At 39.7% G+C, this 18,211-nt stretch overlaps 1 protein-coding gene across 2 annotated transcripts in view; it reads left to right on the top strand.

The window, feature by feature from the left end:
- The window catches only part of ppm1l (protein phosphatase, Mg2+/Mn2+ dependent 1L), a 233,233-nt gene extending 215,022 nt beyond the window's left edge, over window positions 1-18,211 (top strand). For both annotated transcript variants that reach the window (XM_003218167.4, XM_016992023.2), the window contains one exon: window positions 5,878-18,211. In XM_003218167.4, the coding sequence (XP_003218215.1) occupies window positions 5,878-6,224 (347 nt within the window). In that variant the 3' untranslated portion in view covers window positions 6,225-18,211. The remainder of the gene's footprint in view (window positions 1-5,877) is intronic.

Below are 18,211 nucleotides of genomic sequence, written 5' to 3'. Positions count from 1 at the left end.
CAAGAAAGGAGGCATAGAAGATATGAGGAACTACCGCCCAATTACTCTCCTACCGGTTAACTACAAAGTCTTCACCAGGTGTATTCTAGCCCACATCAGGAGAATATTAGAGGAGGCACAGACGGTTGAACAAGCTGGATTCCATCACTTATTCTCCACCATTGATCACATCCTGACTGTTAATCGAATATTAGAAATCACCCATGAATACCAGATGCCACTTGTTCTCACTTTTGACAACTACAAGAGTCTGCAATGGCTTTAATAGTTCCGTGCTATCAAATGCCTTCTTGTAGTCGACAAAAGTGAAGACAAGTGAGGCAACATGGCGTAGAGGATCTTTCACTTTTGATATTTTTTTAACATCCCCGTTGTGCAGTCTGTGTTCTCTCTGCGTTTGGAGAGACATCCCAATGAGCCATCTTTCAAGGGAGACATGTGCAACCCGTAGTTGTTCCGAGAGAGCCTTTGTCGTTGTCCATGTCTCTGCACCATAGCATTGGGTGGGTAGCGCAGTCTCTACGAGCTCAATTGTTTGACTTGACCATGCCATGTCTCCCTCGAAAGATGGCTCATTGGGATGTCTCTCCAAATGCAGAGAGAGCATGGACTACACAATGAAATGTTTAAAAAATATCAAAAGTGAAAGATCCTCTACGCCAGGGGTCCCCAAACTAAGGCCCACGGGCCGAATGCGGCCCTCCAAGGTCATTTATCTGGCCCCCGCCCTCAGTTTTAGACTTAGGCTTGCCCTAAGTCTGAAATGACTTGAAGGCACAGAACAACAACAACAACAATCCTAAGTAACTTGACCATCTCATCAGCAAGAAGCAGGCTTATGCTTCCCATTGAAATCCTGGTAGGTTTATGTTTGTTAAAATTGTTCTTATTTTTAAATATTGTATTCTTTCATATTTGTTTTGCACTACAAATAAGACATGCACAGTGTGCATAGGAATTTGTTGGTATTTTTTTCAAACTATAGTCTGGCCCCCCAACACTCTAAGGGACCATGGACCGGCCCTCTGCTTAAAAAGTTTGAGGACCCTTGCTCTACGCCATGTTGCCCAACTCAAACACCATTTTGGTACACTGGTCAACTCGTACTTGAAATAGATATGGTTCGGGATAAATAGAAAAGATGTTGTGATCTGCATGAAAGCTAAGGAGATTAAGTGACTGAGTGAAGTGAAGTGTGTATCTACATAAAAATGGTGGTATCCTAGGTAATAAAGGTGTGGATGGACTTAAACTTCTGGCCCTCAGTATGTGGCTCCTGATTAAAAAAAAGATTATATAATCCTTTAGATCCAGAAAATGTTTAAAACTGGTGTGCAATTTGTGAGATGTGGTTGGACTGCAGTTTCCATCAGCCTTAGCCAGTATAGCCCATGATGAGGGCTCCTAAAATATTTAGTAATATTGTTAGCGCCATAGATTGCCCATCCATGGCTTAGTTATTGGAGTTTCTTCTGCTGAGGATATTGTTGGCGGATATATCGCTTACTGTTTTACCATTCTGCTTTCTATTGTTTATTTGATTTGCAAATTCTTCAGGCTTTTTTTCTTCTGTTTAGTTTGTACTTTGAACTGTTATCCACCTGTCATTTTGAGAGAACAACAGGGTTCAAGTATGTTAACAAATATTTCAGAGTTGCTATCATCCAAGCAAAACCACCACAACCGCCCCCGTACAGTTAGGCTCTGTGTATGTGCTGAAGAACTGCATGAAATTTCTGGGGAAGAATTACACAAAGAGGCAAGTGCTGTGTATGTTGTTTTCCTTGCAAATCTTCCAGCTTAGACCATATGCATGCAGTGCTCAAATTATGATGTGAAAGAAGAGAGACTGAAATAAAATTCTACAATCTTAAGCAGCTTTAACACATATTAGACAATTTATAGCAATAAACAATTTGGCTAGAAAGTTCCTGCAGCTTGTGGAGGTAGATTCTGAAGCCACAGGGAGATTTCAAGTTTCCAAGACCTACTTTCTTTTTTCTCTAGTATCCCAATTTCCAACAATTTAAAGGATATGAAAAATAGTGGGGAACAAAGGGGGCATACTCTTAGAATAAGAGAACCTCTGTGTTTGTGTTGTTGTTTATTCTCTTGTTTTGTGCCTTTCCCCCAAATGTTGGAACTCAAAATGTCTTACAACAATCAAAATAAAGTCAAAAATTCTTAGAAGGTCATATAGAATAACATATAAGAAGTTATTAATATGCGATAAAATTACCTAATATGATTTCAGACCAGGGTTTTCTGTTTTCCAATATCAGAAAAGAGCTGATACTTCTGCCCCGAGATTTGTAGTTTAGGGAGGGTGTTTCGAATTCTCAATTGGAGCACAGTCTAGTGCCTCACCCAACAGCTAATCCCAGGTCTCAATAGGATGAAGCCATGTCGAGGGGAGTAGAATCATAGTACTATGAATTTGTGGTGTGAAAGGGTCCAGAGCAGTTGCACCAATGGAGCAGTTGATAGTCCACACCTTTATATGTAGAGTTAGGGCATTCTGGGAAACCAAGGACCCTTTAGCCACCAGCCCATTAATGCTTTCAAAAGTTGCTCTCCCTAGTCTTCCCTTCTCTGTTGAGTCCCTGCAGTGAGAAGGAAGGAAAAATGAAGAACACGATGCTGTGATGCCATGAGAGAGGGAGGTATGAATGATGAGGAGTCAGTGTGTTGTTTTGTTTCCACAAAATACTCCAGGAGGGGTGGTGGTTGTTCTTTTGCCTTTGAGTCATTTCTGATTTATGGTAACCCTAAGGCCAACTTATAATGAGGTTTTCTTTGAAAGGTTTGCTTAGAGCAGTGGTTCTCAACCTGTGGGTCCCCAGGTGTTTTGGCCTACAACTCCCAGAAATCCCAGCCAGTTTACCAGCTTTTAGGATTTCTGGGAGTTGAAGGCCAAAACATCTGGCGACCCACAAGTTGAGAACAAATGGTTAGAGGGACTTTGCTTTTGCCTTCCTCTGAGAGTGAGAGAGCCTCCCTCTGGATTTCCATGGCTGAATTGGAAGCTAACTGCACTCTCCAGAGTCGTAGTCCAATGCTCAAGCCACTGCACAGCACAGCACAGGCCATTTTCCCTATCACACCTTTCATTCTAACGGGTGTTCAGAATGACAACTAAATTTCTTATTGCCCCAACCTCCATTTCTTGGCTTGTAGGTGCTGTTTTAATGTTCCTCTTTTCCTCCTCTCCTTCCATGCAGGGAAGAGACAGGCAGAGGTTGGGATGCTGATGTGGTTGTGGGTACCAGGGCTAAAGGCCATCATAAGAGAGGCACTGGGGATAGATTCTGCTTCTTGTTCCTAGGCTACTGCTTTAAACAATGATGAAATCCTGCTGAATGGAGCTTGGGGAGATGTCAGTTTGTAGGTTTTTTTAAAAAAATAACTTTTCCTATATTCTCTGCCCCACACACCACTACTGCCATCTGCGGTGCCGTGTCCTTTGCTTTAATGGCCGTGTTGTTATTTGGACCCAGAACTTTTCCCTGTTTCTTCTATTTTCTTCTCTAAACTCAAAAGCTTGGGATGATTATTTTCACAAGACTTTTCTGGATCATTACTGTTACAGCTCAACTGAGACCTCTTTCATGGGAGGAAGGATAAACTTTTGTTTGCGTGTATATTTCTTTTCTTCCTGCCCTGGAATGAGGCTTGGGTCTTTAGTGTGCCTGATGTCCCGTCTCCTTCATAAATCTTTGTAAATGAGCGTGAACCTCTTCCTGAATTGCCCCAAAGGGAGAAAGAGGGCTTGATGAGAGTTCGAGGGCAAATTGCCTGAGCACAGACAAGAACATTCCCTGCACGGCAAATTGCAGCAATGAAGGCTGAGTTTTCTTGTGCTTTTAGCAATTTGTCATATCCAATTGGAGAGCTGAAGAAAAAAAATACAAGTGGGTACTTGCCTCCAGGAATCTGTCTGTCAGCCCTTTTAATGGTATTGGCATGGATACGAACACAACCCAATTCCTTATAGCAGTGTTTAGATGTTTCCTGTGTTTCGTGTACCCATAGGATTTCAGGATGCATAATGTAAAATGGATTTACCAGCAGATCTGGGACGGAAATAACTCCAAGGGGGATCATCTTCACAATCCATTTTCTCTTAATCCCTCATGCGATTCAAAATGTTTTTGAATGCATCTTCTTCTTTTTACAGTCTAAAGCTATGCACATTTAACTGCAGAGGAAACGTGTATAGGATTGTGAGTTTGGGGTAGAACGTAATGCCTTGGTTTCTCCCATGCCAAGTTATCCTCCCTCACTTCCCTTCAGTAACATATAGGAATCTATACACATGCCATTGGGTCTGTATGTGTGTTATCTGGCAATATCAGCCTCTGGCTGGGATTACATATACATCTATCCTTTGTTGTATGCTGCAGGGTTGGTATTCCCTGTCTCTGCTCAAATCTCCCACCTACATTTACTGACCAACCTCTGAAGCCCCAGCATAGCCATTCTGTATTTTGTGGGAAACAGGACAGAATAAGCATATGGCTACATCTTTGTAGCTAGATGCAAAATGATGATATCAGCTCTGAGAATCATCATAGTTCTCCAGAAGACTTACCACTGCTTGTAATAATTTTGCATCTGGTTCTAGTGATTTTGACAGATGTTTCTGCTATCCCACTTGCTCTACGTGAAGCACAGAATGGCCATGCAGTGGAGAGGTTTCAGAGGCAGTTCAGTAAGCTAGCCTAACATTGGTTCACATGTGGACCTATTATGGTATGACCTTCATATCCATGGAACAAATATCAGTGGTTTTCTTTATCAATGTTTGACAACATATTCCCTCTTTCTGCAGTTTTAGGTCCTCCAGCATGACTCTGGGCCTCATCACAAAGGGCAGGCAAAGCGTCCCACTTCGCCTGGCTTCGCAGTGAAAAGAGAGGAGCAGCAGGGCAAATCTGTCACCCATGTACAACTCCCTCTTGGCGATGCTCTCCCCATCACACATGGGAAATGTCACCATTCTACAGAAGATTTGTGCACAACATGGATCATGTCTGGCATGTGTTGTAGGGGAAGTGTCCAACATGGCTTCCACGCCTGTTGGGGGCAGGGCCTCTGCCGGAAGTCACACAACGTTATGTGATGGTCGGCATGGGGCTCCATCCCCAAGACAGGGTGAAAGCATAGTAGGATGCTGATTTAAGTGAGTGTGATGAAGTCATCTATGGTATTCTTGAGCCAGCAATCCTTCATTTTAATAGCGTTAGCTCTTATCTGTGGTTTTGCATATCCACATGAAGTTTGGAAACGTATCCCCCATGGATACAGGAGTCATACTATATAGACCCAAACAGGATTGTGGTAATTCATTTGAATAACAGAGAACAGACTTAAATAGGATAGCATTATGAGAGGTTGTCCATCCCTACATATTGGAGGGAGAGAGACCTTTATTTGGTAATTTGCTTTTTGGTCACATCCTCACACCATGAATAAGGTCTAATTCTGACTTTAAAGTAGGCTACCTCAGAACTCTGATCTTTGCTGAAAGGTTTCATCAAACTAGTGCAAATGTGGTATGCTAACAATAGCATAGCTCTCCAAACACGAAGGTAGTGATCAACATCCCTGTGCATTTTCCTTGCTTGTGTCTTAGCAACAGGCACACAAATTCATTATGGGAATGTGTTTTGTTTTGTTTATTCCCTCCTGGAAATAAGATGCAAAAATGTGAAGATTAGTGTTATCTGGTTGAAAAAGGACTTCAGAAAGGAACGCAAAATATAATACTTCTCCAGTTATTGTTTTACAGATGCTTGGAAGCTTCTGAAAACGAGTGTCATACAGAAGTAATTTTAACAGAAGGCGTGCTTGCTTGTTTGTTTCTCTCCTCTCCAGGTGGCTTCATCAGCTTTAATGGCTCCTGGCGTGTTCAGGGGATCCTAGCCATGTCCCGCTCTCTTGGAGATTATCCCCTGAAGAACCTGAACGTCGTCATTCCTGACCCAGACATCCTGACCTTCGACCTGGACAAACTCCAGCCAGAATTCATGATCTTAGCTTCCGATGGGCTATGGGATGCCTTTAGCAATGAGGAGGCTGTACGGTTCATCAAGGAACGCTTGGATGAACCACACTTTGGAGCCAAAAGTATAGTCCTACAGTCTTTTTACAGAGGATGCCCTGACAACATAACAGTCATGGTGGTGAAGTTCAAGGGTGGCAGTAAATCAGAAGACCAGTAAAAAAAAGAAATCTGCCTCTCTCTGGTGAATCTCTTCATCAGACCTTTACACTTCAACACAGTAGACAGCTCTAACAAGTATATTAGTATTTAAGACTGTACATCCAAAAAGAAAACACGGAAAATCATTCTTTTTGATAAAAAGAGAGTGCTACGCAGCAAATACACTCAATACTGCTTCCTTTTTATTTCTCTGGCTCTTTTGGGGGGGATTCGGTTTAGAAGCTAATGACGCCTGCTTCGGCTCTTTCAAATAGCTGCAATTTCGTAGTCATCATCTACAAGCTTAAAAAGGCAAGACAGAAACAACTTGTGACTTGTCTGCATTCAATGGAAACAAGATGGGCTTTTCACCGATTTTATGCTCTCCATTCTGATACTGCTCTGCAGAAATAGGAAGGCAGGTAGCAAGCAGATTGCTGACCTGTGTTGTCATAGAAGAATGAAGAAGAGGGGTTGGTTGGACACAACAAAAATATCCCTCTATCTTTTTTCCATAGGCAAAATGTCCTTTTTGCTGCACAATAAGGGACAAGCTTTTTGAGCTTTTCCATAGCTGCGTGATTATACCTTCGGTGTGCATGCCCTTAATGATACTCTGCCTTTTTTGCCCCACCAGAAGTCAGTTTTGGGGATCTTTGCTCATTGGAAAATGGCACATTCATTAACTCTTGCTTCTACATATGGTGGGTGCTGGGATTAGACACAACTGTGCAGCTTGCATAGATCAGAGACTGTTGCCAAAGGCAAAATGTAAAGTTCTTGGGGATGTTGGGTGAGATTTTTACACTGAGTTTAGCGTTTTCTGTTACCAGTGTGTTCAAATAGGATACAAGGATCTTGATGAAGCTAGTGGGCTAAAATGAGAAATTGCCATTTAGTTTACAAAAAGATACAGCAGTAGCTTTTCAGTAGAATTGCAGCTGAGTCCATCATCAACAACCAAAAGACCGGCAAGGGAAAATTATTCTGATAGCCTAGGTATTTAATGATGTAAAAAATCAAAGGCTAGTTCTGGGGATGAAAGAGGTTGATAGCATATAGTTGTACTTTCAAACCTATGAATATTGTATGCTTTGGTGTAGAAAATTGACTTTTCCAATTCCAGTATTGATTGATAATTTAGGTGTGACCGGGTTGCTTAATCCTCTATAGTGCTCATCATCTGGCAATTTCTTAGCAAAGTTAGGAAAAGTTGCTTTTGGGTTATCAGGATGCCAAAATCCTACTGCTAGCATGGTCAGTGGGAATTATTGGAGTTATACTGGGAAAAGGGAACGTTTCCAAGTTCGCATTCACAATTAAAGTACAGTAGAGTCTCACTTATCCAACATAAATGGGCCGGCAGAATGTTGGATAAGTGAATATGTTGGATAATAAGGAGGGATTAAGGAAAAGCCTATTAAACATCAAATTAGGTTATGATTTTACAAATTAAGCATCAAAACATCATGTTATACAACAAATTGAACAGAAAAAGTAATACGCAGTAATGCTATGTAATAATTACTGTATTTACGAATTTGGCACCAAAATATCACGATGTATTGAAAACATTGACTACAAAAATGCGTTGGATAATCCAGAATGTTGGATAAGCGAGTGTTGGATAAGTGAGACTCTACTGTAATAGGCAAATGTTCCAGTAATGTGCCATGATAGCCTGGAATAATTATGACTGTCCGAATATGTACATTTTTGCCATAGCACAAGAAAAAATTCAGTTTCCTTTTACCAGGATCACCACTCAAAAACGATGTGATCCTGAGATACTATCTTAAATTGCTTGGAAGCTGATGAACTCGTCTGAAGTCAGGACTATTGGACATGACCTATCATGTGCATGTACGGAGCTAGTTGTATATTTCTATGAGTAAAATAGTGGAGCCTCTAGTGGCCTAGGGGATAAAAGCCTCGTGACTTGAAGGTTGGGTTGCTGACCTGAAGGCTGCCAGGTTCGAATCCCACCCGAGGAGAGCGCGGATGAGCTCCCTCTATCAGCTCCAGCTCCATGCAGGGACATGAGAGAAGCCTCCCACAAGGATGGTAAAACATCAAAACATCCCCTGGGCAACGTCCTTGCAGACGGCCAATTCTCTCACTCCAGAAGCAACTCCGGTTGCTCCTGACACGAAAAAAAAAGTAAAATAGTAGTGGATAGATGCTCTTGCTGTTCACCTATGGAATATAGCCTTCCTAAAGAATGAGAGAGATGGAGAGATAAATAAGCCCATAGGCATGTAGGATGCTGGCTCATAGGTTGGAATTCAGTTTGGAACTTGTGTCTACAGGAAAACAGAACAGGGTGTTTTCATAAAATCTGAATTCAGCAAGCGTCTACCATGACATAATTGACCCAGTGAAATGACCATTGTGCATTGGGACTGATGCACAATGGTCATCACAGGCCATCTGATGCTCCTGATGCCCATCAAGATAAAGACTATGGATTGCCAATTGAGATTGGTAGTGCCCCATGAGCATTGTGACACCATGTAGGGATTGCCAATATGCATCAGGAGAACCCAATACGCATCTCACAATTTAATAGGAAATTTCCACACTCCCTTTGCTACACAGCTGAATATGCATACAGAATATGCAGCATAGTCCTCAATATGGAAACACAGTTCATGCATGTGAGCTATAATCCAAAACTTTTTTCTTTTAATATCTTTTAATTATCTTCTCTGTAGAGGTAGAACAGGGCAAAACACTCCAGAAGGAGCTGTTTCCCTTCTATTAGAAGAAAATGAAATAATCAACCCACCAGGTATTGGGACATAGCCACTCAGTTTGGATGGGATAGCACTAGGCTTTAAAGCTTTGGGAAATGCCATCTGCTGTTTGCATTCTCTTGATATATACAGGATCTCCTGAATAGATAATTCACATCCCTCAAGGCAGCCAAAGAAGATGTCCTGATCTTTGTCTAAACACACGGCGTGTTTGAAAGTAGCACAGAGATGGATTAAGATAGCCAAAGGTTGTGTTAGTTACCATTGCAGCTTTCTAAGCTCTTACTATTTGCCTTTTTCCATCTCTGCTGCTGAATTAAATTTTGTACGCTCTCAAAACAAATTAACCTTGAAGTTCCAGGTCATTGGGTGAGTAAATACAAACATTATGCCCCCACCTGCTTTTCCTTATTTTGCTGCTTTCATATATTAATATAGAATAGCTGCTTTTAATTGAAAGATTTAATTAAAAGATCCAACACTTTTAGCAATGGAAAATATAATCTAATGCAACAAGTTTCTAATTATAACTAAGGAGTTACATTACAGAATTAAAATGTTACATTACAACAAAAAAAGGAAAAATTGCTGCCGTTTTGAATTTCTGTAGGTTCAGAAACTTTGGTGCTTCAGAATTGGGCACCAATATAAGCGTTCTTAAATGTACAGCCTTGTCTTACATTGCTAGTAGGAGACACATTCCCAGTTGTTGCTTGGTCAATGCTGAGTGGTCAGCGTTGTGCTGATTTTGCTATTTCCTTTACAGGAAATATATTACCTCAGGCATTCACCCTCCAGGTAGCAAGATATCACACACTTTAGATATTTATAGGATAGGATACCAGGAGCAGCCAGTCCAGAATTAGTGCCAACTGCAGATTTGGGGGTGGAGGACAAGACATCCCCAGAAGATGCTCTCTATGACTGAGCCCAGCTCCTTGCCACTATGATCTCTGCCTATTTCCTCTGTGTTCCCACTGCCAAAAAACACAGAAAAAGTGCTGTTGTCATTGCTTGGATGCTCCAAGGGAGCAAGGGAAAACATCAAGAGGAAGTGAGACGTGTTCTGTGGAGATCTAACAGTAGCTGGCTATGGATTTTGAAGTTTGCCAGTTTGATGCTTCCAAGACCAGGTTACTTCCATGTATACTGGATAGATAATTTCTACTATGGAGGGCAATCTGTGGACCAAATGTACTATGTTATCACCTTTGGGTTGAACTCAAGTGGAATTCACAGTTCCTCTATAACAGTGTTTCTCAAAGTGTGCTCCTCCAGGTGTTTTAGACTTCATCTCCCAGAAATCCCAGCCAGTTTACCAGCTGTTAGGAATTATGGGAGCTGAAGTCCAAAACATCTGGAGGAGCACACTTTGAGAAACTGCTCTGTAAGGTCAGATCTCTCCTTTCCTTGGCAGCCTATTAGGCAGAAAGGAAAAGAAAGGAGGAAAGGATGGAAGGAAAGAGAAAGGGTAGCAGAGAAAGAGAGAAGATATGCAGGTGTGAACCCCCAGATTACACCTGCGGAAATGTGCCTCAATAGAAGGTTTTCTTTTTAGTTCATCATTGGTGACTGGTGCTTCAGATCAGACCATTGATCACATTTAACTTCCACATTTAGAATGCAGGTCCTTATTTCGGTTTGAGAGCAGGCAAGTATACAATCCAGTAATTCTGTATTTGTGGCAGCTTTAAAAATAAAAGTATAATTATTTGGAATAATAATGTACTGTAGTAGAGCAAGAAAGATAAAGTTCGGTTTGATTCACAGCAACATAACTGGAAAACTCACTGATTTACATCTCCATATAAGATTTAACTGCCATTATTTAGTATATCATTTAGAAAGAAATCGCTGTCCATAGCCATTACATTGTCAAAGAAGAGAAAATAGTTTTTGTAACCGTGCACAAATCATCATAATAATCAGTTTTAGAAAAGGTCATTGAAAAGTCAGACTCAAATTTCTATAGGAGTGAGATCGACACTTGAATCCCTGTTCAATTAGTTTCATATCCCTGCTTTACTTTTGAGCTGAATCTCATTCTATACAGTAGTAAAATTAAGGTGCTTTTGCCAAAAGGACGGTAGGCAAATGATGAAGAACCATCATGTTATACATGCTTGAGAGCTTTTAAAATCTTCCCCTTTTCCTCCCCTTTTTTCAATAATTACTAGCTCTACCATTGCAATGCCTTTGATGTACCCTTCCCTTGTGCATGAGAGATTTTATCAATAGTTCCTAACTCAGATTGCAAAATCTTAAACAATCATCTCTTTAACATTGGCTTACATCTGCACCATCTCTATTTAAGCATTTTCCTAAGAGTAGGTAGCTAGCTGTAAAGTTAATAGGTGGTATGGCCAAACCTTTATTCTCGAGCTAAACATAGTCATAAGAGTTTTGGAAAGTCTCCCTTTGTTTTGGATTTGTTGATTGTTTTAGGTCCCAAGTTTGTATTTAGATGAAATACAAAGTTAAATAGAGAGAGAAAGGGGTAAATTCTGCTACCTCTGGTTACATGATTAAAGATAAGAAGAGATAGAAGGAAAGGGTCAGGCTTAAGAAAATCAGTTTGCAAGACAAAAATGCAAAAGAATAGAAAGATATGCTATTATAGGAAGCCCTAATTAACTCTCCCTGCTTCTATTGTTCCCTAGTGGCTCAAAGTTACTTATGCAAAGATTGTTGCAACTGTCTTCATTTCCAGCATAGTATTGCTGTGAAAATTAGTACAGTAGTCGATGGGTGCACCCCCAAATGTCCCATGCAGCAGAAGCATAGTAAAAGTATAATTTAAAAAAAAACTGGCAATGGTGAAAGAGAAAATAACATAAAGTGAACATAACAGAAGTAAACATCATGCACAAGATAACTCTAACTTGTCTTTGTTGTAGATTATGCATTTTGCTGGATTCTGAGAGCGAAAAGATTGAGACAATGAATTTTCAAAAGAACAATGACTAAAGAAATGTTGTAGTAAAGATTAGAGCAGTGGTTCTCAACCTGTGTGCCGCAAGAACGAAAATGTTCTGTACCAGAAACTAGAGCTGATGTGGTCTATCCAATGCAGTTTTCTGAATCAGCACCCCAAATAACCAAACCAAAACTGAAGTTCACCAAAAACTGATTCGTAACCCTTTTGGTACTAATGTTGAAAAGTGGTCCCTGGTCAAGTGGGCCCTAGTTAAAAAAAAAAAGGTTGGGAACTACTGGATTAGATAGTCAGTCTACTCTCTTCCTTGAGTGTAAGCCCTGTGGATATTAGAAGGATTACGAATTGCACTGTTAGCTCTCTGATATAAACTTTATGAGCATAAAGACTCTTAGAAAAAGGAATATTTCCCATCCCTGTTTTGACCCTGTACAAAACTTTAAGATTTATGAGACCTTCCCCAAATAATAGCTATCATGCTTTTTTCTTTTTAAAATATCTTAAAAGATAATATATTACAGCATAGGAGAAGAAGGAAAATATTTTCTGCAAAAAATATAAGGCCTTGTAAGCAAAAGGGATCCGTAGGTGTATTTCTTAATCTACATTTTGTTGTAAGCAAATTTCAATATGTAAGATGGGGGAAATTCATTGTTAAGAGGAAATAGGATGCAAGCAATTACCAAATACAGGTTAAAATCAGTCAAGTGTTCAAAGAGGCCATGTTTGCCCAGCCAGCTAAAGAAAAAGTGTTGCACTCAGTACAAGACCTCATTCTGAATTAATAGCTTAATATGCATATTTATAGACATTTACAATTTTAATCTTGTAGAAAAGACTCTTACATCAGAAATTAAAAAGAAACAAAAAACACAGCATGGCTTTGTGAAAGAAGTTTATTGACTTAAAGAACTATGTAATATTCCTGTAGAAATTTGACTTGCATGACTATTTTGGGGCATTAGATATTCATTCTAACCTATCATATACAGATAAACGTTTGAAATCCATAATTTGTCATGCACTTAAATTTAGGACTTCTATCAGAAAGATGGTACTAGTCAAAAATAAAGAAACAGATTTACTTTAATGATGCTGGCTTACATTGAGAAGCAAAAAAAAAAAAAACTTGTAGAAGTTAGCTTCTCTGAATTTCCCCATCATCCCAGGCCTGTCCTTGATCATGACTCTTCCTGTGCCCCATTTCAGCTGACATGCTAACACATAAGAGAAGTTTTATGGGGAAGAAAAGGTTGGAAACGGGCGAGGAAGACAGGAGCCAAGAAAACCCTATTATTAGAGCACAGCTCTGTATTATTAGTGCTGAATTCAACCCATTGAGCTCAAAGGGAATACTGCCAAACAATTAAGTGGTGCTTTCAGTCTAAAGTTTGCCAATGCTAGCTTTACTGATATAGTCTATGCAACACATATCTAATACACATTTAATGAGTTCACTGTTGTGACTAGCTGGTATCTATTTCCAGTCTGTTTCTAGTTCTTTTTTAGCCCTTTAGAACTAAATGTTAAATGACTGTTAGTTGTTTTCCTATAGATTACTATGCACACTTAAGTATAAGTCTAGAAATATTAGTTAAAAGATTGATCCCCCCCCCCCAAAAAAACCAAAAAACTGGGTGGGCTTATCCACAGGTCAATGTAAGCATTGTACCTTTACTATTATCAACATAGGAAGCATCTCTGAGTAAAGGGGCCAAAGGCGAGTATTGTGTCTCTTCTGGGAGAACTTAAAAGCAGCACCGCATGCCTCAATTCTCTCTGCCACAGTGCCATTTCTGCATATCTGGGAAGGAAAATGGCAGTGGTGGTCAGAAGTGGTTGGCTCTGAGCACCTCTGACACATTTCCTTCTCACAATTTTGGTCCTTCCCTTGACTTATACATGAGGTCAATGAATACATGAGTATATATGATTTCTTCGCAAATGTATAGTAATACAGTAGTTTGCAGGAGGATAGGTCCTAGTAAAAACCCATTCATTACCTTGCTAGCATTAAAACTGGGAAAGCAAGGTGATTGCCTTAAACACGGTAATAATGTAACTGACCCAGTGAAGACACATCACAGCAATTATAATGCAAACCATGGTTTGTAAGATCAATGTATGGTTTTAGGTCCCGATTTGTACCCAGTCCTTGACAATTGTTAACAGTTCAGACATAATATTCAATCTGCATTTAACACAAACTACTGTTTGTATATCCACTACAACTTAACAGCATCAAATGCCGATCTGTGGCCAATCTTTACCTATGCGTTAACAATCCGAACATATGCTAAAGGGGAAGATGGCATGTTTTAGGTCTGTGGCTGCATGCAACCTGAGAAAATGTTATCATGATATGGTAGACTGCTTTATAAATGCCTCTAAAATCAATTTCTATTATTAAAAAAGTAAAAGCAACTATGTGAAGATTCATAGGAAATCTATATACGCTGCTATACTTTGTGTAACTTTTCTGCATTGTGGTGGGAAATCTATTTTTCTACATTCAACCTAAGGAGAATAATGATTCTTGGTGATTGGTATGAATTTATACCTTTGATTCTCACAGGGGTTGTTGTAATGATAGCTCATAGGGATTGTGCAACGTCTTTCTGCAGTCAAGCTGACTGGATATGCAGCTGTCTGGTTCAGTCCTTTTGAATGTGCATGTCTTTATGCCAAGGATGTCTGAAGACACCTTGCTGCCTGAGGCAAAGGACAGAATTGTGACTTATCCAGTTCACTATTCCATGTACATAAGCCTACTGGATTGGCAGCTGAATTTTACTTCAGTGCTAACATTGGCTAATGTTGCCCCTTGCATGTCCAAAAGAAACAGACTAGTTCATGGGGTAGATCTCAGGCTCAGTGGGAGCGGTAATGGGCAGGAAGGCTCAAGAGTGGAAGTGGGCCATTTTCCACCTGAAGCAGTTGCCTCACTCCACCTTTCATTGGTTGGAACATTGTGCAAAACACATTGTGCACAACATGCCCTCTGGATTATAGGAATGACTTGCCAACCTGTATTTGTATTCAATAGAAACCTCTAAAGTAGGCATGGGCAAACCTTGGCCCTCCAGATGGTTTGGACTTTAACTCCTTCAATTGTGGAAATTGAAGTCCAAAACACCTGGAAGGCCAAGTTTGCCCATGCCTACTCTAAAGCCATTAGGGTGACATTACTAACATTCTTTAATAGAAGGTGCAGGTTATACATTTGTGGGACACTCTGAAAAGCATGTAGAAACACCAATGTTCTCCAGTCACGTTGATCCCTGTCTGTAAGCATGGCATAGCCATTTTCTTAAATACTTCAAGGATGTTTCTTGCTGGATTTGTATTTTAACTGTTACTAGTTTGCATTCGCAACATTAATGGATCTGCAAGAATTATTCCTGAAAAGCTAGAATTAAAATTCTCTTTTTGATCACGTACAGGAATTTTCTAGGTACTCTAATGCAACTCTATGTTAATTTCTAGCAGAAGCCATTCATTTTATTAAGATTTGCTATTATTTGTGGTTTCCTGTTTCTACACTATATTTAGAAATGTATCCCCATGGATACAGGATTGTAATGAATATCTGGTCTTCCTCTGTGCCAGAACACTCTGCTACTATCACTGTTGGAAGTCCAATGTCAATCAAGGCTCAAAGCAGTGTCAGTCAAGGCTCAAAACTGAGATAGTTGAGAGGAAGTTCTGGACCTGCTGCATCTAAGTGTTTTTGGATTTATGGGGGTCTTAAGGAAAACACAAGGATTTGTTCAAAGGGGGCTTACCATTGCCTGAGTCTGAAAGAGGGCGACTTGTCAAAGGTTACCATAGCTAAGTGGGGTTTTAAACAATTTTCTATCACAGTTCTATTGCAACATTCAAACCAATATACAATTAGTTTGAATGTTACTGGGTCGAATAATTATTTTTTGTCTCATTTGAAGCTGTGGAAGGAAAAACAAAAAAGCCATATAAATTGACATGAATTTCCTGCTGTTCTTGTTCTACCACAGAGGACAAATGCAGTATCTTAAAAAATCAAGGAATGAAATAAGAGGAAATATTTAGGTTTGCAGAATCTACTTATTTAATTGAATTAAATCTTTTAGTTGAGTGAAAATGACCTTGATTGATTGAGCAGATGCGGGGCTATTTTAAAAGCCGTTCCAAAGGTGTTGCACAGATCATAATTAATTCACAAATATAACATCTACTAGGATATGCATGGGCATAATTGAAAAACAAACGAAATATTGTCAGACCTTACATGCGATACAAACAAAACCACTTACCATTTAATTGACCAATCTCTTTACAAACTAACTACTCTTCATGGCTATTATTGTGGGTTCATAACCTAAGAGACACTATTGCCATTATGTAAATGTCTCCTTCATATCCCACTTGTGCTTCAAGGAGCTGGTCTGAGCAATGGAGGTCTATTCCACTGGTGATTCGGCTTTAGTAGAATGAATTTTCGGTCCATCCTGTGCCAATCAGAGTTAGGATCCCAATCATAATTTCTTTTTGCATCACATTTAGTTGGAGGGAGAGAGCTGGAAGCATCATTCTACTGCACCCAAACCAGCAAGAAAACAGACCTCTGTTGCTCAGTGTGTTTACTGGCTGTTAAAATAGGGTTTTTGGGGGTGAGGAGTGGGCTAGGAGACATTGATGTAGGGTCTTTGCCCAAATGCATAACTGTTTTTTAATCTTCAGTGAAACAATGCTATCACTTTAATTGCACTTTGACGATGCAGATTAAATTTGTGGGCATGAGTCCAATCTGTTCTCTCTTCCAGAACCAAACACTTCATTAAAAGTGTATCCTGGCTGGGAAGAGCAGCATTTCTTGGAGCTTTTTCTCCTCTTTAATGTTGTGGCCACATGGTAATTTTCTCAGCCACAAATGTGTCAGTCTTAAATAATTTCTTAAAATGGCTGCTGCCTCTAATTGCAGAGTATTGTTTAAAAGCGGTGAGAGCTTCCACCAACATCCCTGTAGTATTTCATAGGAACAACAGAAGTTCTGAATAAATTAAGGTTTCCAGTGAGATTTCCTACTTTTATTCACAGTTAGCACAGTTAATAGTTCTCGGCTAGCTAAGGTTCACCTTTTGCGCTAACCCTTCATAAAACCTAGCAGGGTTGCAATTTTAAATTAATTATTACTTGGAAGATTACAGCAACAATCCCTATTCACTTTACTGGAACAGAAAGTGCAGTCTACCCAGGATTCAAACAGTGTTGGCCCTTGTGCAGGTAGTTACTCAAGTCGTTGTGCAAATCAGAAGAGATAGATTTCAATTATCATTTTGACAGGAGAGCTCCCCAGCCTTTGCTGCAAGATCAGAAATTTAGCTACAACCGGCCAGTGCTTCTTTCTTCTGCAAGGCTTAGTTGCTGTTAACACAATGTAGAAATGGAGACTATTGGCCTCTCTGTTGTACTGTAATTCCCACTATCCCTTACTAGCTATGATAGCTAGGGCTGATGAGAGTTGCAGTCCAGAGACATCTAAAAGACCTCGTGTTCCCTACCCCTCCTAGATCAGAAGAGATTTCCTCTGGGGATGAAGCAACAAAAGCAAGGTTGTTTTGTTCTATTGTAGATGAAGCCAATCACTAGGCATCTCACACCCTTTTAATGCAGGTGATGAGATAAGACAAGTTCAAAAGAGCCACTAGAGTTGTTTCCTATTTAACACCCAGAATTAATATTTTAAAACAAAGGCATGTAATGTGCCTTGAGTTTTCCAGACATCACCCAGAAGCTAATGTAATCTTTGGGATGGACCCTAAAATACAGACATGTGGTCCAAGATTCCAGAGTAAATTGTATCGTCCATTTTTTCAGTGAATTAAATCCAGTTGCGTGACATCTACAACTGCATGCTGAAATCTGAAAGTCATAATTGAAACCTACCAAAATCCTGCAATTTGGCCATAATGCAGAATAAAAGGAACTGGTGAAACCTTGTTCTTGGCATTAGCAGAGGGTTTCTTTTGTACTTATTTTACATCTGTCTCTAAGAGACAATTTGAAATGTGGTCAAATGAAATGTAAATACAGTTAACATTTGGTGTAGTATAAACTAAAGGTGACAGTGCACAGTCACTCCTAGATGTAGGTATCAATGGTGTCTTCATTATGTGCATTAGATATTACTTTTTTTAGATGTGTGATAAATGTATGTTTCACGCAACAACAGATTCTGTGTTAATGTCTACAGGAAGTGTAAACTACTGAGCAAAAAAAGGCCTTGGTTGTATGTTAAAATAAAAATAAATGCTTTGAAAGAAGCGTATTTAAATA

The sequence above is a fragment of the Anolis carolinensis genome, chromosome 3 (genome assembly GCF_035594765.1).
Source record: "Anolis carolinensis isolate JA03-04 chromosome 3, rAnoCar3.1.pri, whole genome shotgun sequence".
Lineage (NCBI taxonomy): Eukaryota > Metazoa > Chordata > Lepidosauria > Squamata > Dactyloidae > Anolis > Anolis carolinensis.
This window is presented reverse-complemented; position numbering and strand designations above follow the sequence as displayed.